This window comes from Poecilia reticulata, chromosome 3 (assembly GCF_904066995.2).
Source record: "Poecilia reticulata chromosome 3, P_reticulata-male-v2, whole genome shotgun sequence".
NCBI lineage: Eukaryota > Metazoa > Chordata > Actinopteri > Cyprinodontiformes > Poeciliidae > Poecilia > Poecilia reticulata.
The window spans coordinates 34,489,054-34,503,160 of NC_088832.1; the positions used below are offsets into that span (position 1 = coordinate 34,489,054).

Here is a 14,107-nt window from a genome sequence, read left to right on the forward strand (position 1 = left end):
TGGCCTTAGCACCGCCTCCCAGACGCAGCTCCTCCTCAGAGATGAAGAGTCCAAACTCCTGGTTCACAGAGCAGCACAACCCTACGACTCCCCCACTCGGCTCCTTCAGACTAGCCAGCAGTAATTAGCAAACACCTGGTGGAACTGCTGAGCTCGTTAAAAGTCAATATTGACTAATATAATTCTTATAACAACTTAAAGTAACAGTTACGGGATTGGGTAACACTATTTGAAGGGGTGAAGACTGACATGACGCTGTCATAAACATGGAGTCTTCATGAATGTTGTAATGAAGTGTCATTCTGCAAATAATGACATTTTTACGGCAAAGTTACATTAAAACTTGCATTAAAAGTCCAATAAAATGTCATCTTTAATAAAAAGTAACATTTAATGAACGTCAATTCATGAAGATGATCAAACATTCATAAAAACTCCTTCATGTTCATGTCAGTTTTATGCACAAACCTCCAAATAAAGTGTTACTGTGCTATAAAATGGCCCTTCATGACTCTAAAACACTCAAACTGCCCCTTAATCAACTTGTTTTAACTGAAGTTTTCTCTGCTCTGTCCTCAGAGCTCAGAAATGTCTTCTGGCAGAAACCTGCAGTCTAAAGATCAGATTCTTTGCTCCATCTGTCAGGATGTCTTCACTGATCCAGTCACCACATCATGTGGACACAACTTCTGCAAAACCTGCATCACTCAGCTCTGGGATACAAATGTTCCCTACAAGTGTCCTCTGTGCAACAAGCATTTCGCCTCCAGGCCTCAGCTGAGAGTCAACACTTTATTGAAAGAGATGGTTGATCAGTTCAGAGGTGAAGCTCAGCAGGAAGCCAGCAGCAGCTCAGAGCAACAAGCTGCCAAACCAGGAGAAGTTCCCTGTGACGTCTGCACTCGACCCAAACTGAAGGCCCTGAAGTCCTGCATGGTGTGTCTGCTCTCCTACTGCCAGACTCACCTGGAGCCTCACCTGACCGCTCCACGTCTGAAGAAGCATCAGCTGATGGAGCCGGTGGAGAACCTGGAGGACAGGATGTGTCTGCAGCACGATAAACCTCTGGATCTGTTCTGTAGGACCGACCAGACATGCGTCTGCTCACTCTGTCCTGTTTTAGACCACAAGAACCACGAGTTTGTTTCTCTGACAGAAGAATCTGAAGGAAAGAAGGCAGAGCTGAGGAAGACGGAGGCTCAAGTTCAGGAGATGATCCAGAAGAGACGACTGAAGATCCAGGAGATCAGAGAGTCGGTGAAGATCAGTAGAGATGCTGCAGACAGAGAGAAAGCTGGAGGTGTTCAGGTCTTCACGGCTCTGATGGAGTCTGCTGAGAGAGGCCTGAAGGAGCTCATCAAGGAGATCCAAGACAAACAGGAAGCTACAGTGAAACAGGCTGAAGGCTTCATCAGAGATCTGGAGCAGGAGATCTCTGGGCTGAAGAAGAGGAGCTCTGAGGTGAAGCAGCTCTCACAGGATGAAGATCCCCTCCACCTCCTCCAAAGCTTCTCCTCCCTGAAAGATGCTCCACCCACCAAGACCTGGACAGAGGTCAGAGTTCATCCACCATGCTATGGGGGGACTGTGGAAAGAGCTGTGGTTCAGCTGCAGAAGGAGATGAAGAGGATGATGGAGAAATTGATGAAGGCTGAGATGAAGAGGATCCAGCAGTTTGCTGTTGATGTGACTCTGGATCCTCATACGGCTCATGCTGAACTCATCCTGTCTAATGATGGAAAACAGGTGAAAGATGGAGATGAGAAGAAAAATCCTTCATACAAGCAAGAGAGATTTAATCAGTGTGGTAATGTTTTAGGACAGCAGAGTTTCTCTTCAGGCAGATTTTACTTTGAGGTTCAGGTTAAAGGAAAGACTAAATGGGATTTAGGAGTGGCCACAGAATCCATCAACAGGAAGGGAAAAATTGCATTGAGTCCTCGGAACGGTTTCTGGACTATTTGGTTGAGAAATGGAAATGTGTATGAAGCTCTTGCTGGGCCTTCAGTCCGTCTCCATCTCCATCCTGGTCCTCAGAAGGTCGGGGTGTTTGTGGATTATGAGGAGGGTCTGGTCTCCTTTTATGATGTAGATGCTGCAGCTCTGATCTTCTCCTTTACTGGCTGCTGCTTCAAGGAGAAACTCTACCCATTCTTTGGTCCATGCCTTAATGATGGAGGTAAAAACTCTGCTCCTCTGATCATCTGTCCTGTTGATCGTTGATCTGATGAAGATGATGATGATGAATCTGAGTGACTCTGCAGGTGAAGTCCAGCTGCTGGAGAGCAGAGCTTGGAAACGACCTCAGCAGGAAGTTGGTTATTTTCTGCTTCAGCTTCTGATTAGTTATAAAGTCAAATCAATTTGTTTTACCTCAGAGTTTATTTCACTTCTCCACTGATTGTTTCTTTAATTGTTTTATTGATGATCAGTTTTAAACCTGCATTAAATGTTTCAACCTGTTCATCAAATTAAAACTGATATCTAATAACATTTAAAGCATTTTCCCTCATTAGTTCTGCTTCATCGTGGTTTTATGTGAATTTTTATTTAAATGTAAATTGTGAAAGACTATTTTCCTTTTCATGTTTGAGGTTAAATTAACCTTTAAGCCTGCATGTGTAACAAGTTTAGAAAATGTGCTTTTTAAAAATAATGTTTGAAATTTTACCAAATCCTGATTAACACTGAAGAATCCTACACAGTAAAAATGCCAGTGTTGAATTAACACCCAAAAGTGTCTATATGTGTCCAAGTCAGAAGGTGTTAAAGTAACACTTTGAAAGTGTTAAAAGATTGACACCCAATTTTTTGTTAAATTAACATTGGTCTATAATACCGAAATGGGTTTAAGAAAAGTTAAACTTTCCATTTCTGTGTATTGTTTTGAATATTTTCCACTGGACTTGATTGATATTGACATATTGTGGGTCAATTATTTACTTTTTTAACACCACATTATGTTTTGTGTTCAACACTACACTGGTGTTACTTTTAACATATTTTAACACCAGCACCGTTGTAATGTTAATGTGACTCTCTGTATTGTTGAATTTAACACCAGCTGACTTGGACACATATAGACACTTTTGGGTGTTCATTCAACACTGGCATTTTTACTGTTTATTTTTTTTTTATTTTTAAGAATTGTATTTATTTTTCTAAACAATACTACCTGTGGGGCTGCACAGTGGTGCAGTTAGTAGAACTGTGGCCTTGCAGCAAGAAGGTTCTGGGTTCAATTCCCGGTCTTTCTGCATGGAGTTTGCATGTTCTCCCTGTGCAGCGTGGGCTTTCTCGGGGTACTCCGGTTTCCTCCCACAGTCCAAAAACATGACTGTCAGGTTAATTGGCCTCTCCAAATTGTCTCTAGGTGTGAGTGTGTGTGTGCATGGTTGTGTGTCTCTGTGTTGCCCTGCAACAGACTGGCGACCTGCCCAGGTGACCCCACCCCTCACCCGGAACATCAGCTGGAGAGGCACCAGCACCTCCAGAGGGACCAAGGGACAAGGGTGCAAAGAAAATGGACTTATGGATGGATGAACCTCCAGGATTTCATGAATGTTTCTGTGATTTAGATTTTTTTTTATTTTAAATTTGCATATGAAACAAACATTACAGTCTTACAAAGATGTGTTAATGTACAAAACAAATAACCAGAGAATTAATAACAACAAAAATTAAATGCATTAAAATGGATTCATTCAGGACTAAAACAAAGCAGAATATGACCAAATGGTGTCAAAACAAAAACAATGTAATTTTATTTTTTCATTAATCTTTGACAGATATTTTCTGATTTGCATTATTATTTCCATTTTCTCTACTTTTCCTCGCTTTTTATTAATCTGGGTTACAGATATTTTGGGTAGAAAGAGATAAAAAAACAAAAAGAACTTGATAAATAAATGAAATTATATGCTGGAATCAAACATGAAAAATTAAATTAAGAAGCCCAATGTTTTTGTTTTTGTGGAAAATTTGAAGTAAACTCATATTAGCATGAAAACATGCAGGAATCTTTTGATTTTGAATGAACTTCTCCAGAAAACTGGAGGATCTGATGGATGTGTTTTGGTGTCTGGAGTCCAGAGGGCCACACAAAAAGCTAAGGCGGACCGGATTTGGCCCCCAGACCTTCAGTTTGACACATGAGAGACATTTCTTTATGCTAAACCAGTAAATGAGTTTTCCCCCTCATGTTTATCCGAACTCTGTGGGTTTTTCTAAACTTTCTGCCGCTCACCTTGTTGATGTTTTGCCGTGGAAGGAGCCGCCGCGTTCAGCAGGAACACACACATGTTCCCGCTGCGCAGCCGCGTGTGTACAGGCTGCAGCATACCGGCACTCCTTCAATATTTTATAAGCTTCCAGATGGTGCCGTAGAGCTTCTAATAACCGTCTTTAATCAGAGGTGTGTGTGTGTGTGTGTGTGTGTGTGTGTGTGTGTGTGTGTGTGTGTGTGTGTGTGTGTGTGTGTGTGTGTGATTCCTGCGATCAAAGAATCCGACTCAAATAGCAGGCAAACGTTGAGAGCCAGACGCAGCATCAATTATTCACATGAAATCAGCGACGGCCACAAAATGTGTCGCCTTCTGTAAGAACGTCTGAAGTTTCATCAGAAGTTTCCGCAGAGTTGAAACTTTTCCTCGTGTTTTCAAGCTTTTCATTTGTAAATGTTTCTGCAGAATCGCCGGTTCCTTTTCCTTCCTTCTCCAACCCGAACCCTCTCCTTCAGCAGCCGCTCTTCATCTCTGCAGATTCACTCACAGCCGCCTGCTGCCAGTAGAGCAAGCTCTGCCCCGGTGGCATCAAGGCTTTAAAAGTCCCTGATGATCCTGAGCAGGAAGTTCTCGGCTGCTGAACGTGAAATGACTAACGGCAGATATTAATGTTTGAACTTCCTTTTCGATCGTTTCATATTTAAATCATTTGATATTCAAACCAAACTTTAAGCTGCTGAACCTGAGCTGATCTACAGGATCCTGTTTGTAAAATCACATGATCTTAACATGACAGCAGTAGTTTGGGTTATTTTGTCATAAGAGAGAAAAAATGTGGCTTCATTTTTCAGTCATATTCACCATTTCATTCATTAATTTATAAATGTTTCAGGTTCAAACTAAATTTTTATTTAGGAAACTAAATGTTTAGATTATGGAGTAATTATTTAAAATATTTACACATTAGCTCAATACTTATCTTGCTTTTTAGTTTGCAAACTAAATTTAGTTCCAGCTTAAATATTTAGTTTACATGATAAATCTTTACATGTTAACTAAATATTTAGCTTAGAGTCAGATAAATATTCAGTTCATAAACTACATTTAGGTCTGAGCTAGTGTAGTAGTTATAAAACTATTTTAGATAGCTAAAAGGGAAAACAAGATCTAGTGATCTGCGATCGATTATTTTGGTCTTTCAAGTTCAGCGCTACAGGCCGATACAGTAAAAAATAGCCTAAGTTTAATTAAGTTTAAAATGCTTTTTCTTTAATGTTACTTTTCCGGTTATGTTTGTTTGTAATCCTTGAAAAGTTCGACCTTTTCAGATTTTAAGTTTTAAGCGTTTGTTAATCATTCGTGTCTCGATTGGTTTTGTCTGATGGGATGTAGGGGAACGCGACGCTTCTGCTCCGCCATTACAAACACTGGAGAGGAGAGCAGTAACATCGTGTTTTCACTATTCCCCTTTACAGGTAAAGCAACTTACATGTAAGGTGCGACTTTAAAGCTGTTTAGTGTGTTTGTTGGATGAACAGGGAGCGCTGTGGTGGCTGTGATAAGTATCGTTTTTTTTAAAGGGCTACTAAAATCACCTTAGCTTCCTGGCTAGCTGCGTGTGCTAGGTTTGTTTTACTGTGCCAGCATGTGACTGTAATGTCTGAAACTGTTCTGAAATATCATTACAACACTGGAGACGAGAGCAGCAACACCGTGTTTTCATTATTCCCCTTTACAGGGCCGTAACACAAACTAAATATTTAGTTTGCATCCCAGATAGTTTGACAGCAAACTAAACATTTAGCTGAGCTAATTTAATATTTCATTAGCTCTGGACTAAACTAAATATTTGGCAAGCTAAATATCTAGCTTATAAATTAACTATTTTGTTAGCACAATAAATATTTAGCATGCTATTAGCTAGCTTAATATATATATGGCAAACTAAATGGCTACTTCAGATCTCATTGTTTAGCTAAAAAGCAAATATAAATATTTGGCTTGTAAACTAAATGTTTAACTTACCAATTAATTATTTATTTTGAATCTGATATTTATGAATTTTTATCTAACTGGTGAAAATATAGCAGAACAATTTGCCCATTTGTGTCTTTTTACAGGCTAAATAACCCAGATCCCTGCTGTTGCTGTAACTTTATAGTATCAGCTGTAATAATCTGATTATTCTGTCCAACATGAATGTTTTGCTGCTGGTGAAACTTTGTGGGAAACATTTAGAGATGAGGCTCGATCAGCTTTGGGTCTCATTACTGTCGTTTCTCTGGTTTCTGTTTGAGCAACATTTACAGTTCTTCTCATTTCTAAGACCGTCCTGTCCTAAATTTGCATCAGATTATCAGCCATAATCCACAAAAATGCCCCCAAAGGCCCCATTAACAAGTCAAAAAATTCCTCAAGTCAACTTTTGACTCTCGCGGCTCATCTGTGAGCTTCGGTTCACGACCAGGAGGCATTCTGCATGGAAAATACCAGACCCACATAAACAGGAAACTGGGCCAAGCCGTTGGCAGCCGGTTCCCCATGTAGGCCACTGCAGAGCTGGGAGAGCTGGGAGAGCGGCGCTCCGGTCTGATCCCAGCAATGGACTCAAACTGATTTATGCAAGAATGTGACTCAGTCTCATGGCTGCACAGTGGCGCAGTTGGTAGAGCTGTTGCCTTGCAGCAAGAAGGTTCTGGGTTCGATTCCCGGCCCCGGTCTTTCTGCATGGAGTTTGCATGTTCTCCCTGTGCATGGTGGGTTTTCTCCAGGTACTCCGGTTTCCTCCCACAGTCCAAAAACATGACTGTCAGGTTAATTGGCCTCTCCAAATTGCCCCTAGGTGTGAGTGTGTGTGTGCATGGTTGTGTGTCCTGTGTGTCTCTGTGTTGCCCTGCGACAGACTGGCGACCTGTCCAGGGTGACCCCGCCTCTCGCCCGAAACGTTGGCTGGAGAGGCACCAGCACCCCTCCCGACCCCACTGAGGGAAAAAGGGTGCAAGAAAATGGATGGATGGATGGGTGACTCAGTCTCAGGAGGATCCAGGTAAATATGACATGTAATTTTCTTCAATGTATATGGAAACTGATGAATGTCTGAGTGTTAGAACAGGACAAGTAGAAAATTTGCAACTCTTTATGGCAAATACACAAAAGTACAACTGATGTAGAGTGTGTTGATTTAATAAATTAATTAAATCTGAATCTTTAAGGCATTTTGGACAAACATCAACATCTGAACTCAGAATCCTCAGTCTGCAACTTTAAGGGCGTTGATGTTCCCTCCTGCTGCAAACTTTTCATTTATGTCATCTGAAACATTTCATTCAAGCAAAATCAAAACAGAAAACTGTGTTTGAGAGGCAAGAAAAGGGTTAAATACACTGAAAAACACACTGAGGTGGAGGGGCAAGAAAAACATCAGGCATTATAGTTAAGTCAAATAAAAATATTTTACTGTTGTAGACAAAAAAAAACTTTTTACATGAAGTTATTTACTATTGAAGCAACAATATAAATGAAACAAAACCATGAGAAACGATCCGGTCCAGCTGCTGCATCCTGTCTCGGTTTGTTCAGATAAATATTTAACTTAACATAAAAACATTCTGCTGACTTTAAGGATTTTGTGCTTTCACTCCTAATTCATCTTCAAGAAAATAAAACCTGTTATGATTAGAAATGTGTCAGTTGCTCGTTTGTTGTCCAATTGATCATTTTGGCTAAAAGAAAAAAAAAGCAAGAAAGGTTTTTTTATGTTTTCATTTTTTGTTTCAAACTAAAAATCTAACTCTGTGTGCCTGAACGTACACAGACTGTTGCCTTTGTAAAGTCAAACATTTTACATTTTCATGGGTTTGCATCAAACAACATAAAAACTGAACTAAAACACGTCTGACTAGCGAACCACGAAACGCAGCAGCTGAACTCCAGAGGTCTGAACACGGAGCCCAGCTGAACTCCAGAGGTCTGAACACGGAGCCCTGCTGAACTCCAGAGGTCTGAACACGGAGCCCTGCTGAACTCCAGAGGTCTGAACACGGAGCCCTGCTGAACTCCAGAGGTCTGAACACGGAGCCCTGCTGAACTCCAGAGGTCTGAACACGGAGCTGAACTCCAGAGGCCTGAACACGGAGCCCTGCTGAACTCCAGAGGTCTGAACACGGAGCCCTGCTGAACTCCAGAGGTCTGAACACGGAGCCCTGCTGAACTCCAGAGGTCTGAACACGGAGCCCTGCTGAACTCCAGAGGTCTGAACACGGAGCCCTGCTGAACTTCAGAGGTCTGAACACGGAGCTGAACTCCAGAGGCCTGAACACGGAGCCCTGCTGAACTCCAGAGGTCTGAACACGGAGCCCTGCTGAACTTCAGAGGTCTGAACACGGAGCTGAACTCCAGAGGCCTGAACACGGAGCCCTGCTGAACTCCAGAGGTCTGAACACGGAGCCCTGCTGAACTCCACAGTAATTCCTATAAACTGAAAAAGTCAGGCGGCTCGTTGCTGCTCAGATCTGCTAATGAAAGATCTACGTTCAGCTTTAACTGATGCCGTTTGTTCACATTCAAATGAAGCGTTGTGAGGGAATCCTGCATATGATTATTAAAATGTATGCTAATCACCAGCAGAGCAACTTACTGGCTATTGTTTCAGAGCAGATCAGTGTTGAAATGCAGATTTTCTGCAGAGGGAAACAACGAGCCGATGCGCTTTATTTAAGAACGAGTGAGAAAAGGTGGAATCGATCGTCTCCAACTGAGAAAACTGAAAATAATTCATCCATACTTTATTTAAAACTTGTTTGAGGTTTTGTTTTCAGAAACGGCATAAATGCAGATGAACTCAGCAGAGAAAAGGATCAGAATCAGGAACATTTAACAGTTTAATTACAAACTGGAGCCTCGGAAAATAATGAGAAATAATAAATAAAATAATGATAATAAATAAAAGAATGATATGAAAATAATGAAACACTTTTGAGTTTCTTTTGTTTTGATAGTTGTTTGTGTTAATAAACATTTACTTTATTTCACTTTAACCATGGTATGGTTTCATGTTTTTGTTATGACATTGAGCCAGTCGTAACAAATGGGGGCTCGTCCAAAGCAAGAATTCCTACAGTTTGTAAACTTAATGGTTGAAGGCGTGATGTTTTGTCATTCTTTTTTTTTCGTGTTTGTGGGAGTGAGCACTGACGTCACCATTTGGGTGTGACATGTTTTTTTTTGGCCGGCTTGTTTTGGGCAGCTGTGGCGTATTTGGTAGGTTGGTTCAATATGCAGGTGAGTGAAATGTTTTTTGAGCTTGTGCATCAGTGTTGGTTCTGTTTTAGTGGCTGTGTCTCCTGCTAGGCTAAGAGGTGCTGTCGCTTTAGACTTCACCTGTTTATTTTGATAGTGTCGTGAGGGTTTGCGGTTGGCGTTCACTGTGCGAGCAGTGATCTCGGGGGCCGTCTGTAAGATTAATTTCTTACTGGTTTGGTGCTTAATAAACCCGCCGCCGATCCACGTGAAGAGCCAGGAATCAGTTTATCAGGTGAGTCTTGGCAGGCAGGTAAAGTATAGTGGGGACATGGTTACTTTGGACCCATTGTGCACTTGTTTCAATTTGTTTTCACTTCACGCTGTAGTTGGCGCTTAGCTCCATGTTTCTTTCTGTGACGTGATTAATTTTCGTCCTGAAAATGGAGTTTGACCTGGAAAGTTTTGTAGCTGATCCCTCTTTGGAGAAGTTTAATAGTACTACTAAAAACGATCTCATAGCCATTGCTGCTCATTTTAACATACCTGTGGTTAAACAAGAGAAAAAGGGGGTTATTAAAGGACGTTTATACGCCGCATTGGTTGAGCAAGAGGTTTTGCCACCTCCCGCACCAAACACACAGGGTGAAGTTGGGCCGTTTTACCCTGAAGTGCGTAAAATGGAATTGGAATTGGAGATGCGTCGTTTGGAGCTGCAACATCAAGTTGAAATGCGCAAACTGGAATTGGAGGCAGTTGCGAAACGCGACTCAGCGCGCGGTTCTGCTGATCAGGACAGCGGTTCTGCAGGGGCCCAGTTTGACATTAATAAATGCATTCGTTTGATTCCACCGTTTTCAGAGTCGGATGTGGACAAGTATTTTGTCTTGTTTGAGCGTGTGGCTAAGACACTCAAGTGGCCTAAGGATGTTTGGCCGTTGCTTTTGCAGTGCGTATTTACGGGTAAAGCACAGGAAGCCTATGCCTCGATGTCACCTGGTGACAGTTTAAATTATGATAAAGTGAAGAGTGCAGTGGAAAAGGCTTACGAACTTGTACCCGAGGCATATAGACAAAAATTTCGCCGCTTTAAAAAATCCGACAATCAGAGTTACACGGAATTTGGGCGTGTAAAAACCGCTTTGTTTGATCGGTGGTGCGCTGCACAGGAGGTAACACTGATCAAAAATACATTTAACACTAAAACAAATGAGAAAAAAAGCCTAAAATTAAAATGTAAACAAAATATGACATAAAAAATAGAATATAAAATGAATAAAACTTGATTAAATGGTTGTTTGGTGAGATGGATGGATCAGTTTCTCGCTCCTCCGCTGTTGTTCTTCTTCTTCTTCTTTTGTGTTTTTCTGTATTTTGGGACATTTAAAGGTTTTTCCTGGTGGCAGATGAAACTGGCAGGTTTAACGAGACGCAGTTTTACTGCAGCATGAGGCGCCATCTGCCTCCATCTGCTCTCATTCCTCAACACCTACTCACTCATACAACCTTGAACATATAAAACACACACACTCAGCGTACTATACATGAGGAAAACAGTGAACAGAAACAAAACCTCGTCTTCTAATCGCACCGATGCAGTTCCTTCTTACAGATGAAATCTAGAACTGCGCATGTTGTCCTCTGCAGGTGGAAAAAAGAGCAAATTTTCACCACAATCTTCTAGAAATAAAGTTTCTGAGCTACATTTGCAATTAAAAACTCAAAAATTGTGTGATTAATCTAATCTAGTTAAGGGAAAAAGAAGTGTATTTATACCAAGAACACTCGTAAATTTTCTAGAAAAAAACAAGAGAATTTGGCTACAAAACTCAAAAATTTGCAAGAAAATAATCATAAATTTTTAGATTAATCTCAGAAATTTTCTATTAAAAATAAGGGAGTTCCTGAGCTCCAAAAGAAAAAAAAAACAACAAAAAACAAACAAAAAAACCTCAGAAATGTTGAGTTTAATCTGAGAAATTTTCTAGAAAAAAAAAACCTTAAAATTTCTGAGCTTGAAAAGTCAAAACGCTGCTGGAGCTAATTTTTCATTCATTAGCATTTTAGCTAACTTTAAAAATGTTTATCACCCTTAAGGTGATTTTTCTTAAATTCTAAAATGGTAATTTTCTTTCAGTTGAATAAAGTTCAGCATCTGTGTTGAATTTTTGGTTATCGACTGTTAATTATTCAAGCAGTTAGACGTTTATATTCATGCTCTTATTTTGAAATGACTGGAGTCTGTGTACGCAGCAGTTCTGTTTCCTCTCCTGAATCGTTTTAATCCTGTACCCAGAATGCATTGCAAACAGTTTGAAATCTTCTCATGTCCTGCCTGTTTTCTGACTGAATCCCTTTTCTGGCTAATAAACCAAAATTAGCAACACCTGATCGCTCAGGTGGGGTTGCAATAACAAATCTGACCCTGTTGGTGGCGACATACTACAGGTCATGTTTCACTGACACATGCTGGGCATCAACATGGTTGAATTTAGCATGTTAGCATGTTGGTGTAGCGCTTTAATGTTAGCAGAACTAATGCTTAATATTAGTGCTTTAGGGTTAGCACAGCTAGCTTCTGAGCTAGCTGTTCCCACCGCTGGTTCTTAAGCCTTGATGTCTCCTCATTGGTTTTTGTCACTCATGCTGCCTCCCATTGGCTACATCAACAAGATGACGAAAAAAAGGACAGAGCTGCATTTCAAATTAAAAGCATGAGGCCGACTAACGCTGGTTCTGGTTGTTTATGTGATAAATAAAAATAATAAAGCATAAGAGCTGCTCAGTGAGACGCTGTGGTGTGTTTGAAGCTGTGAGACGTTCATTGTGGCAGGGAGCCATTAGAGGCCGACGTTAACAAAGCTATAAATCACTGATGGTATCAGCGGCTGGCCTGAGGAAGCAGCTGCATTCAGAGCAGGAGGAGACGAGTGTTGGGATGAGATAATAGCATCACTCCTCCACTTAAACACAACTTTTAACTGATTCTTGGTCAGAGAACGAAATAAATAAATAAAAAATAAAGAAAGAAATCAGTTGAGAAGCACAGACTGCGGTTACCATGGTTATAGTCCTGCACAGTTATTATCTTGTTTACTGGGAAACATCAGAAAATGATGGTCTGGATCTGCTTTCAGACGGTGAATCTGCATGACTGTAGCATTAAACTGCATCATAATAATCAGCCTCAGATAATAAATCAATTAAAATCAGCCTGAAAGATTAGTTAATTACATTTCCCACGATTCCCAGGTTTCAGCAAGTGAATTTAAGACTATAAGAAATTTTTAAATGTCACTGAATTAAATTTAAGACTGAAAAAGCTGCTATTCTAGACCGCGGTTGGGGGAACTTTGCATCACAAACAAGCTTAGCAAAACCTGTGAAGCTGCAGCTTTTGGTAGGTAGATAACCAGGAATATTAGCAGCTGAAACATCCTCCAGGGCTGCGCAGTTGGTAGAGCTGTTGCCTTGCAGCACGAAGGTTCTGGGTTCGATTCCCGGTCTTTCTGCATGGAGTCTCCATGTTCTCCCTGTGCATGGTGGGTTTTCTCCAGGTACTCCGGTTTCCTCCCACAGTCCAAAAACATGACTGTCAGGTTAATTGGCCTCTCCAAATTGCCCCTAGGTGTGAGTGTGTGTGTGTGTGCATGGTTGTGTGTCTCTGTGTTGCCCTGCGACAGACTGGTGACCTGTCCAGGTGACCTGTCCAGGTGACCCCGCCTCTCGCCTGGAACGTTAGCTGGAGAGGAACCAGCACCTCTGGACCCACTGAGGGACAAGGGTGAAAGAAAATGGATGGATGGATGGATGGATGGACGGGTGAAACATCCTCCATGTTTGCATCAAACTGGAAAGAAAAGTCCAGCGAGAAAAACTACATTAAATTGTTCTGTTACAACAAAATCTTAACACGTTTAATTTAAATTTAAGACATCCAGGCTGAGCAATCAGCTGTTTCAACAGTAAAATAAAGACTCATCCTCAAGAAAAGAAGGGAAGAAGAAGAAAGATGTTTGTAAAGTTATAAAGAATCAGTGAAAATAAAAACTGATGTTTTGGTTCCACTCTAAAATGCTGCAGGTTAAAACTACTGAGCAAACTGATCCACTCAGCACCGATAAACTGTTATTATCCTGTCGTCGTTTGTTTCTGTCAACATATTTTGTAAAGCAGAAACTCCAAAACAATAATCTTAAATAATCTCCAAGGGTAAAATATTGAAATGCAGTTAAATCATCATGATGGGAAACATGTTGTGCTTCTTTTGAGCTGCGTTGCCGTGTGCAAAGAGGTTTTCCATTATTTAAACCGACTTTTAAATATTTGATGGTGAGCCACAGTGAGGTGGACGTCCTGCATGTTTTAGACGCGTCTCTGCTGCAACTTTAAAACGACTCCTGATCAGACAGGAAGCCGTAATTCAGCTGAGAAAACAACGACGACGCATTTCAGGATCACAAGGCAGTAAAATATCACCTTAAACATGTTAAAGTTGGTTTTCTGTAATTAAACAGGCTTTTAGTGTCATTATTCACACTCAATACTCAGGATTAAGACTGAGTGTTTGGAGAAAAGGCCATTTAACCAGGATGCATGTCGACATGGACTCATAATGTTAGAATCTCAGTAAAATGACTTTTGGT

General features: G+C 40.9%; 1 protein-coding gene across 1 annotated transcript; it reads left to right on the top strand.

Annotated features, from left to right (window-relative positions):
- The first annotated feature begins 472 nt into the window (after window positions 1–472).
- LOC103463035 (E3 ubiquitin-protein ligase TRIM21-like) lies at window positions 473–2,594 on the top strand. The gene has a single exon (XM_081605569.1). The coding sequence runs from the start codon at window positions 589–591 to the stop codon at window positions 2,221–2,223; it is 1,635 nt and encodes a 544-aa protein (XP_081461695.1). The 5' UTR covers window positions 473–588; the 3' UTR covers window positions 2,224–2,594.
- Window positions 2,595–14,107: the final 11,513 nt, after the last annotated feature.

What these genes read in the sequence shown, in the direction of transcription:
- LOC103463035 (XM_081605569.1), top strand. Translation starts at nt 589, where the DNA reads ATGTCTTCTGGCAGAAACCTGCAGTCTAAAGATCAGATTCTTTGCTCC.